Source organism: Neolamprologus brichardi, chromosome 15, assembly GCF_056152115.1.
Source record: "Neolamprologus brichardi isolate AB-2024 chromosome 15, ASM5615211v1, whole genome shotgun sequence".
NCBI classification, from domain to species: Eukaryota; Metazoa; Chordata; class Actinopteri; order Cichliformes; family Cichlidae; genus Neolamprologus; species Neolamprologus brichardi.
In genome coordinates this window covers 5,695,344-5,722,580 of record NC_142118.1, presented here as the reverse complement: position 1 = coordinate 5,722,580, position 27,237 = coordinate 5,695,344, and the positions used below count along the sequence as shown (strand labels likewise).

At 38.9% G+C, this 27,237-nt stretch overlaps 2 protein-coding genes and 1 pseudogene across 3 annotated transcripts; all 3 read right to left on the bottom strand.

The window, feature by feature from the left end:
• Positions 1-2,016: 2,016 nt before the first annotated feature.
• Positions 2,017-7,328, bottom strand: vrtn (vertebrae development associated). Its single transcript, XM_006793056.2, has 2 exons — positions 7,017-7,328; positions 2,017-3,753 (listed from the first exon to the last, which is right to left on the bottom strand). Exons 1-2 carry the CDS (start codon positions 7,326-7,328, stop codon positions 2,017-2,019), a joined length of 2,049 nt encoding a protein of 682 aa, XP_006793119.1.
• Positions 7,329-7,337: 9 nt separating this feature from the next.
• Positions 7,338-15,509, bottom strand: LOC148098380 (uncharacterized; annotated as a pseudogene).
• A 1,938-nt stretch (positions 15,510-17,447) lies between these two features.
• Positions 17,448-26,647, bottom strand: LOC102776198 (mitochondrial basic amino acids transporter-like). 2 transcript variants are annotated; one of them, XM_006793054.3, is made up of 4 exons: positions 26,264-26,647; positions 24,245-24,288; positions 24,005-24,088; positions 17,448-20,743 (listed from the first exon to the last, which is right to left on the bottom strand). In XM_006793054.3, exons 1-4 carry the CDS (start codon positions 26,289-26,291, stop codon positions 19,985-19,987), a joined length of 915 nt encoding a protein of 304 aa, XP_006793117.2. In that variant the 5' UTR covers positions 26,292-26,647; the 3' UTR covers positions 17,448-19,984. The 2 variants fall into 2 exon arrangements, with proteins under 2 accessions (XP_006793117.2, XP_006793118.2); XM_006793055.3 differs by lacking the exon at positions 24,005-24,088.
• Between the last annotated feature and the right edge of the window lie 590 nt (positions 26,648-27,237).

The window sequence follows — 27,237 nt, the reverse complement described above, 5'->3', positions numbered from 1 at the left end:
GAGCACAATAGCTAAAACAGAGAGGAGGCGGCAAGCAGAAACCACAAAACCAGTCTCAAAGCTCATTGTTATGCTTTAGCCACTAGCTCGGTTTGACCTGCTCGTCTGCGGTTATATAAAGGGATTTCGTTCTTTATTTTTGCCTTGCTTATGTTTTGCACAGCATGCAATTTGTTAATATGAATATACTGCCTATGCCTCACTTCCTCTGGGTCATGACGCACTGTGGAATGAACGATTTCACCTGTTAAGTGGTCCAATTCATTCTACCAGACAATCAAATCAGGATTCAGTTGATGGAGTACAAGATTAGATATGCTCAGAAAGGGGTTTTGGTATCCATCCAAAAACTTGAAAGGATGACCAAGTTATTTAGAAAAAGTAGAGGTATTCAACTATTTCCCAATCTTCCATATGTTTGCAGTAAACAAGGGGTGGTTTTAATGCTTTGCACCAGGTAACCCGTGTTCATGAGCTGACATAACGCACTGCACTTCTTAGGTCCATATGCAGTTAAAAGAAGCAAAACCTGTGCTGAGAAGAAAAAAAACCATGCCAGCATTCTTAACTGTATACTTTTCAGACGTAACGAAAAACAAATGCTCAGGTCAAATTTAGACAAAATTTATTATGGGGAATCCTTAGGGTGCACGATACAAAAGAGTAGCTTATGAAAAGACAAATCTTCACAGATATTTTACTGATGTAGGTAGTTCTAAAATTGTGTGCACAATGACACGTCTTCATACATTCAATTTTTAGCTTGTTTTTTTTTCCCCACAAAATTAGATTCAGTTAAAAACAAAAAAAAACAACAATAAAATAATAAAATACTCTGAAGTACATACTCAGAGTGTGTATCACATTCTCATTGCTATGGATGTCAGATACTGCCACAAATCACTGGTGTGCCAAAAATATGCACAAGATGTCAAGAGAAAAGTGTCACCCTAAATGGAAACCTCCTCCGATTTGGTCTGTTAAACATGATTTTTTTAGCATACAGGAACCTTTTTAAGGTGGCCATTTAATCTAAGAATGTCAAGATCATTTCCTCTAAATCTAACCCAGTAGTTAAATGGAGTGGAAAAGGAGTCAAGGTCTTCTGGTTGACAAACCAGTGCTGATTTACACCACTGTCACTCCTGCCTCCAATGATGCGTGGAGGCACGAGGTGAAAAGGACACCATGTGGATATTTCTGCAGTATCAGTGGCCTATTAATAACATGGCAGTAACTGACATGCTGGGAGATGGAACTAGATGGTTTAATGGCTCAAGTAATACATCCAACAGTGTAATGGTACTATGAGCTACTAAGTTCCTAAACAAAAGTCAAGCCAGAATGTCAAAATATTAAGATCATTTAAAAACTACCTAAATTGTCAGCTCACCAATTCGCTCGCTAATTTGTATTACAAAAAAAAAAAAACAACAACCTGAAAGGAAAATGCAACCCTGTTTTTTCATAACAAAAAGTAATCTTATCTGAAAACTAACACTGTTGTTTACATTCAAAGAAATAAAAAAAATAAAAAAAATAAAAAAATCATTAAATCCCCAGGCCAATTACAACAAAAGACTTACACTTAAGCATTAAGAATTAAAGAAAATAAAAAGTTAAAGAAAGTAAAATAAGGACACCCGAATTATACAGTGGAGATGGGGATTAAAGGAGAATGTAGGAGATGCGGGTTCAAACAAAATGACACAAAACAAAAGCTTTGAACTGCCTTTTGCCTGGAGGGTAACATGCAGGGTTTAAATGTTTCTTTTCACACATGTGCATGTGCAAATGTCCAGGAGAGAGGAATGACCTACTGGGGTGGTACTGAGGGGGGAGGAAAGGACACAATGCATTTAAATGCTAAGCCCATGTATACAGTCTTTTAGAACATAAGGCAACAATGTGTAGGTAGTTTGTTTAGAACAAAACGCTGAGCTATGAACGTGACATAGACTAGCAGAGCTTTCATTTTGCTCCTGAATGCCAATTTTTTAAGTGGCATAAAAGCTTTTAAGCGTGAATTAGTGACACCCCGTGATGCAAGGCTCGCTTCCACATGTAGTAGGTCGAGCGAGGGGTGAACGGGAAGTAGGACCTGAATTCTTTAAATGTGGGGAAGGATTTCTCCTCAAAGCGCTGCTGTAGGAAGAGCTTGGCCTTTGCCTTAAAGTTGGCCAGAGTCACAACATCCATCGGAAACATCGGCTCACCTACAGGTGCCTTTCTGTGAAGGATGCGGGTGGGGACAAAGGGGGTCATGGTGGGCCTTTCTAGAAATTTAGGGGTCTCAACAAATGGGGCTACATGCTGACTCTCCACCCTGCTTTCAGTGGTCTGGTTTTCTGTACCTGTGCTCTCCAGCGTCTTGAGGACATTGGCCTCTGTGTTCTGGGTGACCATTTTCTTTTTGTGGTTCTGGCTACTACGCCACAGCCAGTAGAGGCAAGTTGACATGGAGGGGAATTTCATCTTAAACTTTGCCAGCGACCATTTGGCCTTCTGGACGTGCAACTTTGCAGCTTCTCTGAGCTGTTTTTTGCTCATATATGCAAGCCTGTAACTTCTGTGTTTTTGTCTGTAGATTCTCATCCTTGGCTGGCTGACATTGCGCAGCTCTGGTGACAGACTTTTGGGGCTTTGACTCTTGTCTGAGCTATCCTCACTGCTGCCAGTGCTGCCTTTGTACCCTCTGTTGAAGAGCATGGCTTCTCTTCTCCAGTTGTAGTAGGTTGATCTTGAGATTCCTGGAAAATTTCTTTTAAAGATTCTGAAGGGCAAGGATGTGTTCATGGCAATGCAATTTTGCAGGCAGCGCTTAGCTTCCTGCATATGTGCCACATTGTGAGCACGTTCTGCATCCAGCTTGCCAAGGTTGAGGCCAAACATACCGGCAACGCTATCATTAGGATCCAGCTCATCCTGCTTTGCGTCAGGTGATGACCAGGCTTCCTGCTCTGTGCTATCTCCTGAACTTGTCTCCCCAGTCGAAGAGGTGGTGGAGAATTTTCCTCCAGATTTTATGAGCTCGTGCTTCCAGTTGTAATAGGATGACCTAGAGATCTCGGGGAAGAACTGTTTAAACAGGTGCAAAGGGATGAGCTTGCCTGATAAGTAGCAAGCTTGCAAGAAATGTTTAGCCTCATACCTGGCGGCGGACTTTTTGCAGTGTTCCTGCGTCTGCCTCTTCCAACGATAGAAGGTCCTCTTGGTGATGTTGTACTTGTCTTTCAGACTGGGATAAGAAAGCTGGGGGTCCTGAATTTGCTCGTCACTCTTACTGGCTGACACACTCTGTGTGTTGTTAGGGCTTTCAGATGTAAGCTCATTTGTGCGGACTAATGCCACAAAATGATTGGGTCTGAATGATGATTCGGACTGCAACTCACCAGACCACATAACGTGGATGGTTTGGGGCTCAAAGTCTTTCGGGCAGGTCCTCGGGCGTATGATTCTGTTAAAATAGGGCCTGATTTTCAGATTGAACATGGGGTAGATGGAGTAGATGTTAAACTGAAGAACTGATGACAAGGCGTACACATGCCACATGTTAGCATAGGTGCCAGGGAAGCAGGAAGCTTTAACATCTGCATCAAAGATGGCCTCCAATACTGTTCCAGGCAGGTTTACCATGTCCTCAGACTCTTCAGCACACAGACTGAAGCGAACAGCCTGCAGCATCATTTTAGAATCTATCATCCCAGACAAGTAGTAGCTCTTCCACAGCGCCATTTCCACTGTGGTTCGTACCTGTGAGGGACAACAACAGGGACAAAGAACATTTTTGTTGTTGTGCTTCTGTTCACCAATTTTAAAATTCAAGTGTAGACTTTCAACTTTAATTCACGGGGCCATTTTGCATTAACTGCTGATGAATTGCAATTACAATTTCTATACGTAGTCCCCATTTTCACAGGCTCAAAACTATTTGGATAAAGAACTGACAAGTACTTTGATGGCCATGTGAGTTTTTTTGCTTGTTATTTCATGACAAATGGCAGATATAATTTTGGAAGTATTTTTTCATTTTGAATGTAATTTTAAATATGACACCCAAAAGACATGTCAGTACAAGTGAGACAGGCTGGTTTTGGGCTGAAAGAAAATAAAAGGAGTGGCCAAATCAACAATCTGGTCTATTCTTTACGAGAATAAATGTACTGGTCGGCTCAGAAACACCAAAAGGCCTAAAGCCTGTGTTATACACAGTTACGGACATTGTTAGCTGGCGACCCAGCAACCAAGCAGTCATTCACGTTATACTTCTTTGAAGTCCTGGGTTCATGCATAGTTGGAAGACTGTTACGTAAATTCTCCACTGACGAGTCTGTGCAATCATAAAAAATAGGCAGGCACGCAGACATCCACATAGACCATTGCTCTAACTGTCTGTTGACAAAATGAAAATGAATGTATGAATGAAAGTATGATCTAGGGGTGGGCGATATAAACGATATACGATAGAAATGATATAAATTTGGCCAACAATAGAGATTTTGACTATATCGCTCTATCGCGATAGCGCATGTTGATGATGTCATCAAGTTGCGCCTGTTTTGGTCGAAAGCATCGCAGAGGCTAAAACCATTATCATCTGCAAATTATGGCGGGCCACAGTCATAGCAAAGAGATGAAGCACTTTTGAAATATGGGGAAAGCCGAAAACTGCCCTTCCTCCACTTCGGTAACATTGATTCATTAATGTTGAATTCTCTTAACTCTTAGTGTTCGTTTGACTTTGGGACCTGAAGCGGACGGAGTTTTGGACCCAGATTACTCCGTGAAGCTTTTCACTAAGGCAGCCGTAATGTTCTGACAATCCATCAAGCAGTTTGGCTTACCAAAGTTGTACTAAAACATTTTTTTAACAGATTTCTGCACGCCCAAATCGGTTCGAGGTCAGTAAGCACAACCAGAATTCATACATAAGGCACACTCTCGATTTTTGAGAAAAGGAAAGGATTTTTAGTGTGCCTTATAGTGCAAAAAATACGTTATACAGAAGAAAAGAATATATCGTGATATATATATCATTACCGCACATGCTTCAAATTATATCGCGATATGAATTTTAGGCCATATCGCCCAGCCCTAGTATGATCCCCACCTAAAAGACCCTGCATGGCGTCAACTTGCTAACGGAGATTTGATTTGTTAATCCTGATATTAGAGAACTTCCCTTTTTTTGCATGAAGCAAGCCTTAAGGTTTGGTCACATATCCTGGTCACTCACTCTGAACCTTAAACGAAACCCCAAACTGCTTCGCTTATATGCTTTAAAAAAAAATGACAAGACATTTAAGGACCACTCGTTTCTTATGAAGCTTCTGATATGATCCATGCCACATGAACTCATTCTCAGTTTGGAATAAAAGCTATACTTCTTTAGAGTTCTCTCACTGCGTGGACATTAGGACTGCTAGCAGTCAATACCCTTACACTGAAGCACCTGAGACACTGATTAACAGTCATTTCTCCTGCTGCACAGATTAAATATTCTTTTCACAGTTGGCATCATATGATTGAGATGATTGAGAGCATTTCTGAGTGAGGATGATTGTGTGTACTTCAGGATGTTTAAGAATTTAAGAAGTGGTCTTTTAAATACAGACTGCATTCACAGTCGATTTGTTCTGACAGCATTTTATATTGAAATGATTTCATAATGAAAACTAGTTGCTAAATGCAGACGAGACTAAAGTTTGAGAGTACAAAAGATCTGAAAATGTTATGCTGACAATGCTGACACCTTTGCAAGTGCAAGTGGAAAACATGATTGGGGGGGGGGGGGGGGGGGTGCCATTTGCAATTTTTTTATAAAGATCAGTAAAATTGTAGGTTTTCATCTTCAAACTTTTTTGAGATATCCATGCTCATTGCTTCATATTTCAATCTGAAAAGAAAGAGGCCTGAGAGTAGGTGGACAGGTCTTTTAAAAAGTATATCTAGAAATGTATTTGACATATCATTGTATATGTCAAATTTTTAAATACAAAATTTCTGGCAAATTGGAGGTTGTTTTAACAGAGATGTTCTAAAAATATGATGATTTGAGATGGAATAACCTGATCCCTATTTGCTGATAATGTTGATGATTTTAAATCATGCATTCAATATATGACTGAAGTGCACAATTTCAAGTGGTTTTATAAGAAAAATTGGAGTACATTTCTAGGAATTACAGCCATTTTTATATATATAGTCCCCCATTTTTAAAGGCTCAAAATTGATTGGACACTTGACTGGCAAGCAGTTTCTTGGCCAGGTAATGTCTTTTTAATTGAGGGGACATAATAACTGAAAATTGAAGTGTTAAATTACATTTTACAGATTTTCACTGTAATTTTAAATTCGACATCCAAAGACATGTCAGGGCAAGTGAACAAGCACACAAAAAAAATATACCAAAGATCACAGAAGGCAACTAAAAGTACAAGATGAGAGAATTATTTGAGTGTTAAGAAAAACCAGGTTGAGCATTTCTAATGAAATCAAGAACACTCTTAAGGAGCTTGCCACATCATTTTAAACGTATATAAAAGAGATACATTAATGTCAATATGAAAGGTTTACGATGAGGTGCAAAGCACTGGTTACACTGAAGAACAAAGGGGCCATATTAGACTAAAACAATCTATCAAACCCTGCACCTAGTTGAGATGAACGTGTATCAATATGATGGAAAAAGAAAAAAACTCCCATTATATGTCAGACACAGTGGCAGTGTTATGGCCTGGGAGTGTACAGCTGGGAGTGTAACGGAGTCACTACAGGATCACCTCTGAAGTGTACAAAGCTGATCAGAGTGCTTCAAAGTGCAAAAGAATGATGACAGTGATTAAAGACAATCCTTATATTTAACATTACATAGCTTTGCTAATTAAATGAAAATGTGAGGCTGTGTATAGAAATGACTGTAGTTCTTAAATGTTTTCCCTTCCACGAAAACCAGGGGTAACCTTTTTGAACCGAGGCAGTAAATTTAGACCATTAGCGCACACGATCCTGCTTACCTGTAGCTCCAAGCTCAGTGCAGTGTTGCCCACTAACAGCAAGCTGATTGCATCGAACAGTAAGTTGCCTTCTCCATCACAGTTTAGAGGCAGGAGGCCCCTGGGTGCATCAGCTGGGTACAAACCATGAGCGGCATCGTCAACTCCTGCCCACTCAGGGAAATCCTGACAGGTGGTCTTGGGCAGCTGAAAGGCAGCGAGGACTTGCTCCACCTTCTGGGCCACGTTGGTCACTGCATCTAGGCCAGGGCTCTCTGTGGCCTCCTGGAGCTCTCCCAGAGCAGACAGCATGACCTCATCCCTCTGAACCATACCTGTGGATCACACTAGAGCTGCAAGGAAGGAGGGGGAGATAAGACCTAAAGGAAGAACAGTGGGGGGAGAGAACAATTCCAGATCCCAGGAAAAAGATTATTTCATTATTTAAACTGTTATCTTATCCCAATGCCTTTATCACAAGTAAACTACATAACTGAGATTACTGTGGTTGAAACATGTAAAAGCAACAACTTTAATCCTGAGTTACCAAATGCTGTTAGTAACAAATAACTCCACACCACCTCCTCCTTAATTAAGGAAAGGCTAACCTGGAAATTAAAGCATGTCTCTACTACTCATCTGAGCGAGTTTTATTCAAATGTAAAATTATTGTGTTTTCAGCAGAAGCGCAGCGTATTCACCTGATAAAATGTTGATTATCAATTATAAAATTAATGGGAGCCCAAAATATTGCTAGAAGCGCTCACCTGCAGCTAACAGGCCTGACCCCTCCTACAGTGAAGCGAGTGGGTCAGCACAGGTACAAACACTAAAATCTCGTAATGCGTCAAAGCTAAACCAAAATAAGACTGGATTAAACTAAGCAGGTCCTATGCATCTGTGAAATAACACCTTTTAATTATATATTATAATTTAGATATAGTCCCGTTAATTGAAAGAAGAACAAAAAAAACACGTTGTTTTAACTCAAATGAGTGCATCACACTTCCGTACATTTACATTTCGCCTAATAAAAATGCAATCAAGAAAAAGTCTGTAAAATTGGCCTGGGTCATAGTGGCCCGTGATGAATATTATTTTTGTTTTTATTAAAATAGAGAAATTGTTAGCTACATTATTTAAAGGACAAAAAGAAAGAAAGAAAATAAATCTGAACAATTTCAAAGTCATTACCTAGTATATGGCTCAATTTGCGCTGCGTCATGGCCTGTTTGTTTTGGGGCGTTTATTTGCCCGTTTTTTTGTTTTCTGCCAACGCTTATTGATTACTTTAAAAAAACAAAACAAAAAAAACATACCACTGACGCCTTATTAGTCACCAATAAAAAAAAAACCCAAAAAACCTGAACGAACACCGAACAGTAACTCCACATCACAACCCAAAACAATGATGGAAGCCATTATCTTTCTTACCTGAGCGCCCAGTGACCTAAGATGAGTATCAATGAAAACCACGTACTCTTACTGGTATCTTACTGGAGGGTTTCACAGATCATAGATTGCTTTCACGCTGCGAGTGTTTTAGTCCATTGCGTCCGTTTAACCTCTGGAAGTCCTGTTCTCCGGTGTGCAGTTGAGATGTGGACATCGATTAACAACACCTCCCTTCAGGAAACAGTCCACGGACGACCCTGGACGCCTCTCGCCCTCCCTCCCCGCGAAACACCTCCTCCTTTTCTCGTCTTCCCCGCCTGCTCCTCCTTACGTCGTGCCAGGGTCAATTTCAAAGTGAAGTGTTAACAGGAGCAAATGTGGGGCCATAAGAAGAAGGTACTTGTAGTTTTTTTCCTCAACGCGTTTTGGCTTGTTTTTGTTCACACTGAAAAGTTCATTTTCAAGGTTATTTGTCAAGTGCTCTCGGGTTAAGAGAGCAGCAGGGCCTCATTTTTGCTTTATTAACTGACCAACCTTACGTTTATGCTGCATACAAATACATGTCAGTTTATTTTTTCATTATATTTTTTTTTCCACTCAGAAGACTACAAATCAGTTTTAGGTTGTCCAGGGTAGACAGTTGTGTAAAGTGCTACTTAGTTATTGAAGTGGATATGTGTAGACAGGGTGTGGACATGAGAGTAGAAAAAGGCTCCAGAAGCCCAGGTCAACTTGTTTCTCTACTGTATCACTTTTAACACCTCCTCTCCTGCCTTTTGCAGGATTTCAGGGATCAAGGCCTTTTGTTCCACACACACACAGAGACACCAAACCCCGCCCCCCCCCCCCCCCCCCCCCCCCCACACACACACACAATCCCAGTGACTCTACCCTAACCCCCCACAGCTGGAGGACACCCTCTCTGGAGGACTTTTTTTTTAAACCTCAAAAACTCCCCCATTGCATTCACACACCAGGGGACAAGAGCATTTGTTCCCCCAAAGATCTGTGCACTCCAAGTTCTGAGCAGACTCACTGGTGCCTGAGTTCACCGGGGTTCAAGGCTTTGGTCTGAAGCTTATCAGCTAATTGGTCAATGTGTGAATGTGGTTGCTTGTGTGGGGGGTTTACAGTAGAATGGGTACATTTTACACTTTGGTTTGTATAGTTAACACTGCAAATAATGCATACAAACACCCACTTGTTAAAAGGTGCAGCTCTAAGTGTGTGGACAATTTCTTTTCCTTCCTTTAGATTTGCATCCATTGTCTTAGTTTAAAGTCTAAAAACATGTGGACATCCACAGAAAGGGTTCACTAAAACTTCGATTTTGAAAGATGATCACTATGGTGACGCAGAAATCACAAAGTGAAACGGGCAAAGAAGCTTTTAAATACGCCGCCATATTTATTTATTTTTTTGGCTGGAATAATCTATAGAAGGAACTGAAACTGTCAGATCTGGATACTACAAGGGAGTTTACCCATATGGAAAAGAAATAGTAAAAACTTATAAAAGACTTGCATAAGATGTGGCCTACTTCATATAGTGAATCATATAAGGCTTATATGAGAAAGTGGCCACTTTCTCATTACTTTCATATATTGTTTTAGGAAGTATCCAAAACATACATGTTTCATTTATATAATTTTTCAAGGGATCTTACATCTGTTTTCACTCTTGTATGCTTTTCATACAAGTTTCACACAAGACAGATACAAACTTTGTAAGATTTATATAGATCTTTTCCATATGGGTAGGTTGGTTTCAAAAGCTTGAGAACATAGTTCTTTTTGCCGATAAAGCTACTCTGAAATTCATTTGAAACTGAATCTTGTTTTTCCGTAAGATTGCATATGAGTTGGATTTTGTCTTCCCTAGCTTGTACAGTGTGGCAGTGCCATTTTGGCAAGGTCCATCTGGAAAGGGTGATTTTTGATCTCAGGAAGGCTCCACTTGGATGAATAGAGTGTGAGATCATCATTACAAATTTGACTGAAAAGTACATTTTATGTAGCTCTAGTTCAGTAACATTTTAAACCATCTTCATCTCTGCTCTTAAATTTCATCTGTACTTTAGTGGCTTTTGGGCAATTGGCAGAAAAGGTACTCTATCCATCTTCACTTCTTGCATTCCTGTGTTTGACATTAAAATAAGCGTACGTCTTCAGAATCTGATAAAGATATTTGCTTCTACTTAACATTGTATGGAATAAGTGCCTTTAGCCAATTCCAGTAAGGCTCTTCATGTGTATTCATGCCACCTTTCTTGTCAGTGTTTGTGTCTTCACCATCTCCTCAACCCCCGCAGACTCCTGGCTTTAGCCTTAGGTGTGTAGATTAGCTGTGCTGCGCTGCACTGTGAACACAGTAGTGGGCTGGCTGCAAGTATTTAATATGTAAATAGGGCAGCACCGGGACCGACTCCGGGAATTTCTTACCTGCTGTGGATGCATGTCTTTGTGTAAGTGTGAGAAAGAAGGGACAGAGCTTTAGATTGCATCTAACATTGCACTCTATACAAATTTAATTAACATTCATGGCACAAATTGCTGAATGGTCAGTTTCTTGAACTCCATCACTTGCATGAACATGCAAGTTAGACTTGTTGTGCTTGTTGTGCTTTTTATGTGTTATCAATCCGGTGTTTTGTTTGTGTACATGTGCTTCAGTTTCTTCCCAGTTACTCCACCTGGTTTGCAGAGCGATTAATTCAATTTAACAAGTACTACAATTTGCATAAGAGTGGCCAAACATGGAACTGATTTGCCTAAATCTAAATATTTTTAAATATTTTAAAAATTCAGTTTTCAGTGTTTTTGAACTTGAGATTGTACAGCCAGATAATTCTGGAACTTAACATATAAAGCATACAGTGATTAACAAGTTATTTGACCACCACAAAATGTATCGTTTACATGTTGGAACAGCCCAGTACTGTGTTTTATGTGTTATGTTTCTGTAGTGGTTAATCCACCAATATGCCCAGGCTCTTTAACCAAATTGTTGTTCTTATTATTAAAATATAATTACACTTGCTATCAATGAATTTTTTTAAAAAAAATATTGTTTAAAAAGCACATTATTATCTTTGATGAAGTTTTTTACTTGCATTCCTAAACATAAAAATTAGTTTTAGAGGTTGAATGTGTTGAATGTGCTGGTTTAAAAACATCTACTTACATCTCTTCAACTTTTTTCTTTTTCTTATCTCACTTCTTGCCTCATTTTCTTATCACTGATCATATTGCCCAGCTGAAAGTTGCAAAAAATTCTTAATCTGTTTCCAATGACTTTCATTTTTCTGTCCCTTATAGTGCCACTTCTACCTGCTTTAAATTCCGGGTGTCTTTCTTTTGTTGCACTACCTAAATACCCTTGCCATTGTTTAACATTAACATGTGTATTACCTATGCTGACTGACTCGTTTGGAGCTTGTCTACTGTCCCATTTCAAGGGATTCTTGTGTGGTAGTACACAGTAGTTGATATATTAAATCTTGGTGATTTCTCACTGCTCATCATTTAAGAGCTCAGCCCCTACAAATGAACTCAGTGGATTTTTTACTAGCTTTTCTTTTCTTTTCTTTTCTTTTCTTTTCTTTTCTTTTCTTTTCTTTTCTTTTCTTTTCTAATAATCACCCAAGGGTTTTTATAACATCCAGACTTGCTCCAGACTGGTTGTTATAACACTGTAGGACAAAGTTAAATTTGATTTGTTCTGCTACCTGTGTCCTTTTTTAACTGATACTTTTTTCAACAAGCCTACCTTTTTGCTGGATAGCTTTCTTTACCTGACCGTTAGTTGTTCCCTACGGAGCCACAGTGGCATTTCTAATGCCTCAAGCATATACTGGTGTTGTTTTCATTGCCCCTAAGCAAATCCTCAGAGACAAGCCTGAATAATATTCAGGTGTGACGATGCCGACTTGGCTGCTGAACCATACCCCACACATTGATTTCCTTTTTGCCCAGACAATCTATGCATGCATATATATTTTAATAATGCAGTATCAGCTTCTCGTTCTTGCCCCACCACATAACCCATGACATTACTGAAGTTCTAACTGTATTACTCATATGCAGTGCATGTTAGTCTCAGGTCAAAATTTAGACTCTGTTCAACAAAAGTTTTCGACTTTCACTAGGTTATCTACTTTCTGCCGACTTTTATTAGTGATTTTTTTTTTCACATTTAGAATCTAATTCAGTTCCCCATCTCTCCACTTTCCACCAATTTGTCAACTTTCCTATCATTTTTTTTAAATTATATCTTGAGTATATTATTCCATTATATAAAGTGTTAACCTCATTCAGTGCAGTTTGATCATCAAACTCTTATTTCTTACCATTGCACATGGTTTCCACATCAGATAACACTGTAGCTGCTGCCTGTTAATTAACCTGAGCAGAAGAGGTGGTCCAGGGTAGAGCCTGCTTTGAAGAAGAGGCCCAAGAAAAGAACTAAAGCATGAGACTTGACAAACAGCATTTGGGGGTGGGGGTCTTTTTGTAATGAATTCTAGTCATTGTCTGTATAGTTTCCCCTTTTTGCTTGTGGACCGGTGCATTTCCTATATGTTGTTTTTGTTAAGTCAGTTAGATGTGGGTAGGCAGAAAATCTCTTTGTCCAGAGGAAACCAAAATTTGCTATTGCCGCTGTCACTTCCTTTACTGCGAACCAGGTGTCATCATCAAATCTCTCAAGTTAACAGTAACCATCCATGTGAGAGTCTGACTCTGACATAAAGCACAATTATCATCCAGCTGAACCATGCTAGCACAGCCGTGTTTGTCATCAGTGTATTTTAGATTTAAACACACTTTTGCACCTTAAATTTTAAACCTTAAATTACATTTACGTGTTTAGGAAATACACACAAGCAAAATCACTGGATTAAAACTTCAATCTCAAAAGGAAGCAGATCTTTTTTAATATATCAAACACATCAATACTGAGAATATAGTGATATATAGTGATATTAAACACATGGCAAAGGTTTTCTTTTGTTTTGTACAGCATGCTTTTTGTGTTTGACACAGGTGTGTTGTGTGGATTCGCACTCTTGAACCCACAGTGTGTCTTAGACTGCAGAGAGATTATTGTCTGCATGCATCACATCATCTACATTTATCACCTAAACAAATAGACAAATAGACATATTTATTTACTTTAAAAGCAGGCTAGCAGTTTACGTTCTTTGAAGACCTACATTGATGGAAGTAATTGCGTTAGATGGGTCATTAAGTAACTGAATTCCTACAAAAATAAATAAATAAAAAATACATGCATTCATATTATTGATATGATTGCGTGTATTGTGTCCTTTGAGGTCTGAAAATGGAGATTAGGTACGTTTTGAAATGTTGAAATAATGTTCTGCAATGATGAGAAATGTTCTTTAACACCACATCTAATCTTAAAGAATAAGAGCTAGAAAATTAGCAATGCTGACATAGTGTCTTGGTCTATTTCAGCTTTACTAGGTTTTATCATCACTATTATAATCAGATCACTTCTAACTAGCTCTCTTTAATTGGGTCTCTTTAAGCGAAGTGTGAAAAATTAGTTTATCTTATGGCCAAAAATAATTTAAACAGATTTCTGCCAAAAAATATATAAATAAAAGTGAAATACACTGGTTGTCTTTTGCTGTACTTTGGATGATGCTCACAGGTGTCTGAGCTGGTAAAAGCAATGTTTACAATGCCCAAATGGTGGTTTTAGAAAAAAAAAAACTCAAGATAATATATAGATCTTGCTGGATTAGCTGAAATATGTAAATGAGGATTATAAATTCACATATGCAGAACAAACTTTTTTTATTGTATATGAACAAGAATAAATCTGTACTTAGAGGTTCAGGTTCTTGATCCACGATGAAGCCTCTTTCTCTCTCTTTCAGTGCTACAAAAATACATTTGTTATTATCTTTTCTTTTACTTTCGGTGTGTCAGAGTCTACTGGTCAGGGTTAACAATTAAACAAACCTGACACCCTGACCTGCAGCTCCACTGACGTTTTGGCTTGCTCATCCACAATCACCCAGCACCTGAATTTCTTGTTTTGGGGACTTTAAAGAGTCACAGTCAGAGTTATATCACAAGCAGTCTGCTGCTTACTCTGATACTGAGCGTCCTTTTGTATTTGAGCACCAGTTTCATCCACCCACGTCTGAATGATCAGCTTTTGTTGCTGTTTATATCAATGCTTTTGCTTCGGGTAGGTGAACAGACTATTCTGTAGTGGCAATGTTTCATCGGGCATGAGGTTATGAGAGAAACAAGAAAATGTGTTCATTGCATAGATTCGTTACTCAGGGCTTTCTCGTTGTTATCCTACAAAAAGGCTTTCATGTTGACAGTGCTTGCTGATGTGAGGAGAGTGACAGTGGTGATGTCCAGCATCTTTCACAGTGAGATCTTTGATTCTCAGAGTGCATTTTGACTCATCATCCTATGATATAGATGCCTGGATGACTCCATTTGGTAGTACAGCATTGTAATCAGTTTCTATTTTTTATGCCAAAATTTCATACAGCAAGGAAGCAGATAAAATCTTTTGCACATGGAAATGTAATATTATAAAGTCGTTCTTAAAATATTGAACAATCTTTCCCAGTTACACCTGTGGAAAGAGGAACAAGAGGCTCTAAGATCCTGGAAATAAAAGGTTAGATTATCAGACTGAGATAGCGTGATGAGACTGGGTTCATTTGTCTCTCATTCTTTGTGTTCTGATCAAAGATAAAAGCAGCAGCCACATAATAATATGACATTACCAACCATCCCGTGTGTGAATCTATTCACGAAAAATTCAGGTTTACTGTCATTGCGCTTCAACTGAAATTGAATTCAGTAGAACGCTGTAATACAGCCTTTTGTGTAATTTCTGAACATTTATATTTAATTTAGTGTGTTCAGTACCTATATAGTATATAAATACTTTATGAGTACAGGAGAAGAATGGATTATGGTGGAGATAAAAGAAATAAAATTATACTCTGCACAATTTGTCTTTCCTTTGTAATGGATGTAATCCATGCAGTTGGATTCTCTAAGCACTCAGATTCTCTCTAGCTTTTTATAAACTCTGGTTCACACTTTACCTTGAACTCATGACAGTGTCGACTGAGGTCAATAAAAATGAAAACATCCAAGGTTTCTTTTTGTTTTGTGTTTTTAACTATAACATCACAAGTTTGCATTTTGTGTTTTATTTTGTATTCACTTTTGTGTCTTTAGGTGTTTTGCTTCCCTTGTTACTCTTAAACTGTGGCTTTCATTTAGTTTTATGTATTTGTTTATTGTTTTTATGTCCGTGGTATAAGTAGATCTGTTCTGGATAAAAAATTATGCAAATACCTTTAATATGAAATTATATATTTCTACCACATCTATCAAGTAAATAAATACACAGATGTTATTCTGTAATGATGTATTAGTGCTAGTTTTTATCAGCCATTGGTTTGTTTTTGTTAAACAGATGTGACAAAACAGTTTATGATGGTTTACTACGGTGTAACTGTTTGCACACATGCCTTGTTCAGATTTTAGCTCCTCATCCACAACCTTGTGTCGCCCTCAGTGTCAGACGGTTAGTTCAACTTCTCTTCTTGTTGTTATCCTAAAATGTAATTTTCTCTGCATTTGGTAATCAGTTAGAGTTTAGATATAGTTTGAAAAACAATGTGAAAGTTAAAATTAAAATATCCATCACTGCATGATTTATGTGTCATTTATAGTGTAACACTTGGGCATTGTGTGGACTGGAGGGATTTGAAACAGAGTTTTAAGTGCTGATGTCGATAAGTTGTGGTCGTGGCACTTCAGCATCCAACTACCACTGCAGAAGAGGAGCGAGTGCAAGCAGAGCAACAGATATCAGGAAAACGATAAACAAACAAGACATGGGACTTGCGTCAGAAAAGCCGATCAGCTGATCATTGATCAGTAGCAACAGGAGAGGGAGGGGGAAAGACTAAGAGAAGAAGACACAGAACAATTCAAGCACTGTCTTTTTTTCATTCTAGCTGAAGTACGGGACAAATCACGTTCCTTTTCACCTCAATACCATTTTCTTCTGTTTGACTGTGATAAGACTGCTTTCAGCGCCCTTGATCTATTGCGGATTAGAGAAATCCCAAAACAAATTTGTGCACCCAATTCTTGTTTTTTTAGTTTTTCTGGAAAAAAGAACAATTCAAAGAAATTTAAAAAGAAAACAGAATTCCAGCACGGTGGCACGGTGGTTAGCACTGTTGCCACACAGCAAGAAGGTCCTGAGTTCAATTCCACCATCAGGCCGGGGTCTTTCTGTGTGGAGTTTGCATGTTCTCCCCGTGTTTGCGTGGGTTCCCTCCGGGTAATCGGGCTTCCTCCCACCGCCCAAAGACATGCAGCTTGTGGGGATAGGTTAATTGGAAAATCCAAATTGCCACTAGGTGTGAATGTGAGCGCGAATGGTTGTCTGTCCCTGTGTGTTGGCCCTACGACAGACTGGCGACCTGTCCAGGGTGTACCCCGCCTCTCGCCCTATGACAGCTGGGATAGGCTCCAGCGCCCCCCGCGACCCTGAAAAGGATAAGCGGAAGCGAATGGATGGATGGATGGACAGAATTACATTCATGCACAGATGAGTGGATGTAAACTTCTCAAAACAAAGGTAGGTTGTCATCTAGTGACGAGTCAGTGTAAATGCAGGTTGTTGTCGTTTTTTAATTCAACACTGAAGAAGCCTGAAAGAATGTGTAATGTATTTGTTGTTGTATTTAATGTAGTAGTATTTCAATTACACTTTGATCAAATCGGGTTTGGCCCTTGAAACCTATATCTCCAACTCAAGTAAAGAAGAGGTGTGATTATTACTATTTAGAAAATGCATATGTGCTAATCGCAGAGCTAAAGACACACAAGCAGTATTGTCTGGTTGTCAGGAATCTATTATTGTAGGGTCTTTACCTTACAGTATAAAGTATCTTGAGGTGACTGTTGGTGTGCAGTAAAGTGAAAAACTGCATTAAGAAGACTGAGACAAAAGAAACAAGCAGCTATTGAAAGTATTTTTATTTACCCAGTTGTACAGATCTTTATTGCCAAAATAGACAAATAGGTTCTGCATGACAAAAATATCACGTCTCAGTTTTTTTGTGAAAATACACCGGGTACCTTAAACTGATTAAAGACAGTTTACACTTAAACGTGGACATTCAAGGCATTGCACTGCATTATTACTTTAGAATAAAAAACATATAATATATATTTAACCAGTCACTTCAAAACAATCCTGCATTATCAGAATTATATCCTGTAAGTATTGCATCTTTCAAAGAGCTGGAATAAATAAATGTAATATTTGTCATGTAATATGCTTCAGATGTACTTTGTAGCCCCAGATAACAGTCGCTGTTTGAGAAGTTGAATATAGAGTTAAACAAAAGCAACTTTTGCATACATGGCAATCATGCTTTCATTCATCACTGCCACCACATCACAACACAACTCTGTTTAAGTGAAGCATCACTGAAGGATTCCTCCAAAATACTTTTGTCCTTAAACTCTTAAAATAAAAGACCTCCACATCAAAACAGGTGTGTTACATTCAACAAACGTGGAATTAGTGCAGCTGCAGGTAAGTAGATTGTTTTAATGCAAAACACGTTGGGTTTAATTTGCTGCCAGTGTGAGAACTTAAAAGCTTGAAAAAGCTTTGATTGGAGTCTGACAAGACTGACAGAAAAATATCCCCTTATTGAGAAGAAAACCTCGATTTCATAGCAACGTTTACATTTAAACATGAACACTGATCCAAAATTTCTTCTTTTAAATGTGTTTGCTTCATTCAGCAAAGGATGTTACACCACCAGAGCTCAAAGGCAGTTCTGGTTAAAGAAATCTGGATCTGTTTTCCCTGAAACAAGACAAAGTCAGAAGAACACCAAAGTGCAATAAATCACCTAGAGCAGGGGTGTCAAACATAAGGCCCGGGGCCTAAAATTGGCCCAGCAAAGACAGCTGGTCTCTGGATGACTTAAGAAACTATCACGAAGGGCGCACATTTTTGGATTAACTTTATTTTTTTATACGTTTTAAGCCTTTCCTGCTGATAAAGACCTCCCCCACAGTCATTCATACTATACCAAAGTAGTTAAGTAATAGCTAAACAATTAAATAACAGAGAGGTTCCTATTATAGAAATTTCAGTTAAAACAAAAAGACTTTCATTAATCAATAAAAGCTTTAGGTTTTATAAATACGGTACAGTGTGTTCAGTGAGCTACCAGAATGTTTTCTGTAATTTTGCACATTTATAACTTAGAAAAACAGAGGTTCTGTTGAAATTGCACTTCTTTATTTCATATTAATATATCTCATAGATTAAATGTGCAGTTAAACAGAAAGTGGAGTGTCACTTGTCCGGCCCATTTAAGATGAAAGTGGACTGCGTGTGGCCCTAAATGTAAAATGACTTTGATGTCCCTGACCTAGAGTAAAACATGAAGCCGCATGCCTGCAGTAACACATTCACACGAACATCCTCAATCTTGTGTTATTTGTTGGTTTCAGAAATGCAATTCTTTGCAGATTTCTTTAAAGTGCCCCAGCATGAATATCTGGCCTTGAATATCAGGCACACACTTAAAATCACCTTTAAAAAGAAGATAATGACAAACAAAATAGCAAGGTTTTATACTAGACCTTTAACACAGCAGTGAGTAACAATAATAAAACTTGATATTATTTGGAAGAACACAACACACACAGGCAAAACAATAAAACAAAAACGGCGACCGCAATCTCGATTCACACCCAGACGTTTTTCATTCGATCCCTGAAGAGCTGTTAGACCTGATGCTTTTTGCTTGCATCGATACTGGCGTGTGCTGCACGGGCTAATCGTGCAATGGATGAGACCGAAGCTGTGATGGTTTTTGGTTTGAAAGCAGTTTAAATGTGAAAAGTTGTGCACGCTTATCACATGCTACATTGGTTCCCTGTTACTCACCCAAATCTTCAGAGGATACACTTCAGGTACAAACATGTGCTTTAGCTTCCTCACACAAAGAAAACCCGTTTTATAAGGCAGGAGAAATTCTTTAGATATACATTAAAAAAAGGTTCTCTGGAATATTTAAATCCAGATAAACGCTGCAAATTTGAAGATATATGTAAATAGAGATATTAATTTCCAGTGCCTATACCATACACACGATCTAGCCATACTGACAGGTTTGCGGCTAAGTAACAAATCCTTTTCTTTTATACAAAATAATTCAAAGGATGAGGTCATTTCAAAAGCTGTCATGAATCTGTCAGCTTCTATTTCCCCCACCTTATTAGAGGTATATCAACTTCTGCATCTACAGAAGCAAACACTAAACTTAAATTATTGCTAAAAGTAAAGATGTTTTGCTCTCCTTTTTGCTCCATAGAAAATAAAAAGTGCTGATATAAAGTATAAGTATATTTGGATTCAAAACAAGGAATGGCTGATGTGATGCGAAACCAAGTCAGAGTAACAAAAAGTTTGAATATATATTTTGTTTTGGTGTATTCTTCTAAAGTGCCTGGGTTTAGGATGAGCACTGTATGCTGTTACAGGTTGGTGGGCCGGGTCTGCTCCTCTGTCTGTATCGGGGCCGGCTCACAGTCTTTAGGCCTTCTGTCCTCACCTTGTGCGTACATGAGGAAGAGGGTGACGGTAGCAAAAGTGGCAGCATTCACAGGGAAGGCTCTTAGCAGTGTGGGAGTGAGGCCTCGAGTAAACACCATGTAACCCTCTTTTCTGACACTCTGCCGAATACAGTCAGCAATGCTGCTGTACTGGTTCACACCACCCACCCCATCTGCTTGGAGTCGTGATTTGATCACATCTACGGGATAGTTGCAGACCCAACACGTGACGCCTGCCATACCCCCAGCAAAGAGCAGTTTGGGAATCAAAAAGCGGGCATCTGGCTCACAGCCGAGGCTGCGAGTCAGCAAATCATACGACAGGAAGTAAACCCCGAAGGCAGGTGTTTCACGGACAAGTGTAGTAACCATGCCCCTGTTTACACCTCGCAGACCCTCGTGTTTGTAAATGCGTAGCAAACAGTCAAAGGAGTTCTTATACATCTTTTTATAGCCCGTCTTTACCCCAGTACCCTGCATTTGCATGCGGGTTTTGGCCAGCTCCATGGGGCAGCAGACCACAGTCTGGATGGCTCCCGCTGTAGCACCAGCAAGGAACTGGTTCCTTGGGGTGTCTTCCCCCAGCCATCGCATTGTATTTCCCTGAACACCAAACACTATAGCATTGATGAATGTAAGGCCCATGATGGGGGATCCAATGCCTTTATACAAGCCAAATACCTGTGGTAAGGGTGAAAGATAAGACATACAGTAACACATCACGATAAAATGAAATCAGGGTAAAAGATAAAAAGGGTTTTAATGAAACAGTTTCTGTTTTTTCCTTGTTACTTAATTTTAAATAGCATTAATATCCAATAATAATTTTAATAATCATTAAAAAAATAAATAAAAAACAGGTTAACTCGCATTTTCTGTTTTCACAGAAGCCCATATATTTGAAGCTAACACTATAAATTAAAGCCTATATGTATTCTTGATAGCTTTTGCATATCTCAGACCTATAATATATTGTTCCTTCATCACAATGAGGAACTTATCTACACTTGTCATTAGGGCTGGGTATCGTCACTGATTTCTAGAATCGATTCAATTCCGATTCACAAGGTCCTGAATCGATTCGATCCACGATTCGATTTAATTCGATTTGAATCTGGGAAATTTTGACAGTCAGAAATATTATAATTTAGATCAGTGCATTTACATATTTTTGTATCTATAAAAAGGAAGCTGAGACTTTCCAGACTTTATCAAAGGTGTGAGCGTCACAGCAGATGCCTTTGTGTCAAAGTAGCTGAAGATAAAACACAGAAAAACATGAAGGTGATTTTCCTGGCCTGGGATTTTATAAAAATATTCTGCAGTACATCAAAAACGAAAGAAAACCATTAATCAACATATGGACATTACCTCTGAAGTTACAGCGGTTTTATTAGAGACTCGGCCAAGCGTTTTGCATTTTGCATAATTTTAAAAAGTTTAAATTGGTTCAGTATTGAACAGCAGAAATGAGGTTTTCTTTTCAGAAGAATGTAAAAGGGAAAAAAAACAGCGGCCGACAGCGCTGTAAACAACGGTAGTCTTGTGCGTAACAAGCAAGCGATTAATGCAGAAAACAGTACAGAGAGAGAGCATCGTGGTCGAAGCAAAACAGTAAAAGTCAGAGGGAATTCATGACGATGTTTATGTGAAGCGTAGTTTGGAGATATTGTTTGGAGAGACATCAAACTAACAGCTTTAGAATCAGCGCATAAAGGGCGTGAACACAAAGCGCGGACCCGCCGACAGATCAGAATCAGCGAGCTGTCGGCTTTCAGCCCCGACTGTGAGAAAGGCGACATCTAACTGATTCTGATCCGCGGGTCGCGCTGTGTGTTTAAGTCTTTGTGCAGAATCCGTGTTCCTGCTCTCATTTACTGTCTTAGCTGTTTGGTGGTTGTTGAAATTTTGTGAGATTTAACCAGAGATTCTGGCATTTCGGGCAAAATAAATTTATATTAAAAAATTGATTCAGGATTTTAATGAATCGATTTTACGTTATCCAAGCCAGAATCAATTTTAATCGATAAATCGATTATAAAAACCCACCCCTACTTGGCATTACTTCCCTGATCTCAGTTTGAACAGCTTATAAAGAGTTATCTTATCTTATCTTATCTTATCTTCTTATCTTTTTCTCTTTGACAACCAGAAGGGTCAGAAAAAAAACTGCTACATTACATCTTATAAAGTGATGGCAAGAGCCATAAGTTGCTTTATCTTTGAAGGCAGTTCATTATTTTCTACATACCATTCCCTATGATAAAGCAGCCTGCAGTACCACATTGATACTGATAACAGGCATTTGCATAACAAATCGTATGACCATTTTATATATATTTCCAACAGTATCCTGAATCCTAAAGAAGAAAATATGATGATTTAGGGAAAATCTGTGAAGTAATTACGGTGAAAGTAAAAACATAGCACCATTCTGATGGGAAGTGGTTAAAATGGCCCATAAAACCAAAGCCATTTTCGGACGTGTGTGTTACCCAATGGGGCCAATGTCTCTTGCTGTGTGTTACACGTGAGAAAGTGCATCTTTGGACAATGACCCACTCTGATTCTCCTAACGCTGCCTGGTGTTAGTGTAGGGATGGGTATTGATAAGATTTTCACGATTCCGATTCCATTTTCGATTCTGTTTAACGATTCGATTCTTTATCGATTCTTTATCGATTCTTTATCGATTCTTTTTAAAAGAGGAGAACACTAAGGTCGATTAGCTTAGAACTTTGTTTTATATCTTCTCTTTGAACAAGATAGAAATTTAGGAGTAACATGGCCTTACAAACCCAACAGTGACATCTTAAGAGATCCACAGCCTACGGCTCTTCAATGGGGTGTCACAGGGTCCCCAGGAAAAAAAATTGTAAATGTAAAATAATAAAATAAATATTCTTCTGTAGCAATAACAAAGTATAACATAAATTATTCTGTAGCAATTACACAAGAATATCCAGTAATGTCCCTGCCTACAATTAAACACATTCACTTACCGAAAATCATCTGCTGTGGCAAATGGGTGCAAACCTTTGACCACAAACTGAGTCACTGCTCGGTGACATTCGTCTATCCTGGCCTGAAAGGAGACGCTACCGGTAGACTGCAGTGAGAACTGCCAGCATCTGAGCCAGACTCTGTTTCTCATCATGGTCACCTAAACGCACAGTAATGGCAGGTTTTGTAATAAGGCAGATCGCGCTAACATAATATGCACTGTTAGTTGATTATTTACCTGCCGCATTAACGGGAGAGGACGTGCAAACGTTACCGCTGCTGCTGGGTTGAGATTTACGAGTCCGGAGCGGAATTAAAAACACGACATTCATTTAAGGTCATCGTGTGTTTTGTGAGCAAATGCTTTTGCATATTCGTAGTGTTTCCTCCCTTAAATGAAATATCTACTCTGCAAGTATTGCAAGCTGCCCTGTTGTCATCCGTTCTCGTAAAGTATAACCAAACTTTTGAGCGTTTGAGCCGCTTAGGCGCCTTGTTTCCTGCCAGGTAAATGACGCTCCGTAACGTGAAGTCATTTGGGGCGTCTGGAATCGATAAGGGAATCGTTTGCAAAACTGGCAAACAATTCCAAGGAATTGAAACAGTGGGAACCGGTTCTCAACAAGAACCGGTTTTCGATACCCATCCCTATGTTAGTGTGTGAAAAAGAATCAAGCATCACTTAAGTCTACACGTCACTTTGACTTTATTGACTTTAATCTAATAAGCAAACCTATAATATATAACCATGATCTCTGTAATCATATTATTACTGCATACTAGCATTAGATTGATCTGTGAAAGCAATCTGCACGCCCTGCGATAGATTGGTAACCTGTCCAGCATGTTCCCCGCCTCTTTCCCTATGAGAGCTCGGGTAGGCTCCAACCCTGCACCGGATAATATGAAGAAAATGAACGACTAAAGAAATCCACATACCGACTCCTGACGTATGATGGACTGGAAGCAGTGGAAAGTCCCACGATATAGAGGTTTATCAGCACTCTGGACCTGCAGTCTTACCTGAAAGACAAGATGTTTGGAATGATCACCTCAACACTGGAAGACTAGAATCATGCACGTTTTACACATTATAAGCAACTGATTTCATTTTTAAAACATGCAAGGAGAGAGGGGGGGGGGATGGAAAAAAATGGCAATAACGTTGTTATTACCTACCTTTACTGTGTCAAATGGGTGTCCAACCAACACTCCAGCCGCACCTACAGACAATGAAACAATACTGGACTAATCATTTGGTTTTAATCTGGAGCAAACTGGAGCAAAAATAGGAAACCCTGAGAGAGGCACTCTCTGATTACACATGAGATATCCTGCAATTCATATATAGCTATTCATTTATTATTCATATGTTTCTATTTAAAGCAGTCTTTATAACCCATATGGCCCACTTGACCAGTCTTTGAAGCTCAAAAACTCCTGCTGCAGTTGTGTCATTTTAGAGTCTACTGCCATCGCCTCTTCAGAGCCACCTCTATGAGCATCAACACTCTCTAAAACTTTCTTTAGCATGCCTTTGAATGTTGCATAATCTGGGCCTGTAAAGCACATACTAATGTTGTGATGCCAGCTGGAATTTTTCACCTGAGCCTATGTTGTAACACGTGCTGATTATATCTCTTGAACTGGTGACAAACATCATTAAGTTTTTATATAGGAAACCTTTTTTTTTTTTTTTTTTTTTTTTTTTGGGGGGGGGGGGGGGTCCCCCCTTCACAAAATATAAATAAAAACATATACTACTACATGTTCATCTATGTTTACATATATATATTTTAAGTCAAATAACAAATGACATATCCCATCTCGTTTTTGCAAATACTTGCTTATTCTATGGTTTGAGATGAAAAAAATGCAATTGAGAACCAGTTTAGCAAACATAATACTATAATAACTGTTTAGAAAACACACATGTATGTTAATCAACCATGTGTAGCACCGTGGTAAACAAACAGAGTGTACTAATCCTGCATAATCACCTGCTTTGTCACTTGACCTGTTTGTAAAACGAGCTCCTGGGAGCTCAGTTCCAGTTGTAAGCTGGGAAACGCACCAAATCAGACATAACACAACGATGAGCAGTCACTGACCTCAATGCAACAAGGATATTAGAAAACAAAAAACAGTAGGGATGTGTTCATAGTTTTAGAAAGCTGCTCAATGCAGATCTGATCTCTTTTTTTCAGATAAACTTGAACACAAACATTCTGAAACTGCAGTAGCCAACTTCCAGTTTGTTTTTAGATGGCTCCCTAAATATGGGAAAGCACATGATCTTCCACGTGACTCACTTTAAACACAACAAAAAATAAAATTGGACTGTAAAAGGTTGTGTATGGGTTGGGAACAGCCAAGCCCTTTTTAGCAGGAAAGACTGGTGGTGCTTGTAGCACTGCTTGGGTGCTTTCACTTCTCACTGAGCTAAACAAGTGACACAAGGGAGCCATAAAGAAAGTTGGCATACATTTATAACTAGAATTTACTTGCAGCAAAACGATAAATGTTTCTCTGTCTTTCAAGCCTCGAAAGGTACAGTATATTTCAGGCAAACTCAATCACATTCTGCCACACATTAATTAGTACAGAAGAAGTTAATTTAAGCTACTGAATAATAATTCTGGAACACACTGAAGTCAGTTAACCACATCTACATCCATAAATGAACCCAATCAATCGGTAGAAGAGGCATTAATAAAATGAGGCTCAGTAATGCAGTTTCTACTTAGAAACGACAGCAAACTTCAGTGTCATACCATTAGTGAAAGTGAAACTACAATATTTAGTACTTCACATAATCACACATTATGTGTGTGCATGCAAACAAAAACATCATAGTAAGTTAGTTTTTTTTAATGTATATATACATTTTTTACACACACACACACATCACAGTAGTCGTTTCTAAATACATACACACACACACACACACAAATAGATAGATAGATGTGTGTGTGTGTGTGTGTGTGTGTGTGAGTGAGTAAGAGAGAGAGAGAGAGAGAGAGAGAGAGAGTATATAATCATATCTTTTTAAATACGTTTTACACACACATGTGATTTATGTATGATAGTTTTTTTTTAGCTGCTTGGTGTTTTGATGGTTTGCTACCATGACAAATATCAGGAACCACAGTGGGTATCTGACACGGTAATAACGAACAGAAGTGGTGAGTGACTTACCTCCTAAGCATCCAGCAATGAAGTCCATCAATAATATCTAAAGCACACCAGAAGGTTCTCGATGTATTTCTTTCTTTCTCAGCTTTTCCCCAAACAACCTTTACTTTAACGTTTCCAAAACGTGTACCTAAGCGTTTTATCTAGCTGATGGATCACTGCTAATATCAGATAACGTTTATCTTAGCTACCATTAGCTAGCTTGTAACGTGCCTTTCTGTTACAGTCACGAATCCTGCTAATAGTATTTTCTCTGTTTGTGCTGGTAAACCTCTCCTGTTGACCTACGCGCTACATGAACCCTTGCGACGCTTACAGTCAATGCAGACTTCATCCACACTGTGTGTCTGTAATTCAGAAGTTCATTACATATGTATGTCAAAGGAGCTTGCGTCACAGGAAGTTGCAGGTAACGGTAGGACGGCCCGCATAGAATTGCTATCCAATCAGGGGAACAGACACCACCGCGTATCCTAACATTTAGAAAACAATAAATAAATGAATACACGCTACAGCTTGATGCTACGGGTGATATGAAACTATGTTTTTACACATGTGGTATATATTGCACTTTGCGCATTTTGAATGCTCTCTCGTTGAATAAAACAGAATTTCTTCTTTTAAAATGTGATAAACACGTTAAAGCACGGTTTCCCGCATGGTAAGTTGCAGCCACAGAAACTGGCAGGCGTTATCCGAATTGGTACTAGTCAGCAAGATTTTGATTTACAGTCAATGCAGACTTCCTCCTGAATTTTGGCTAACTGGGTTTTCTGTACTACGAACGTGGTTCGCTTCTTACCGAGGTATATGGTAACTTGTGACCCAACCTGCTCCGGAGATGTTCTCCAGAAAGTAGCGTCACCTGTCCTGGAAGGTCCCTCGGACCTCTCCGAGGACCAAAAGTCTTTTTGCTTGTGTTTCTTTTCTTTTTTTTCTTCTTTTTTTCTTTCTTTCTTTTTTTGGTGGGGAGGGGG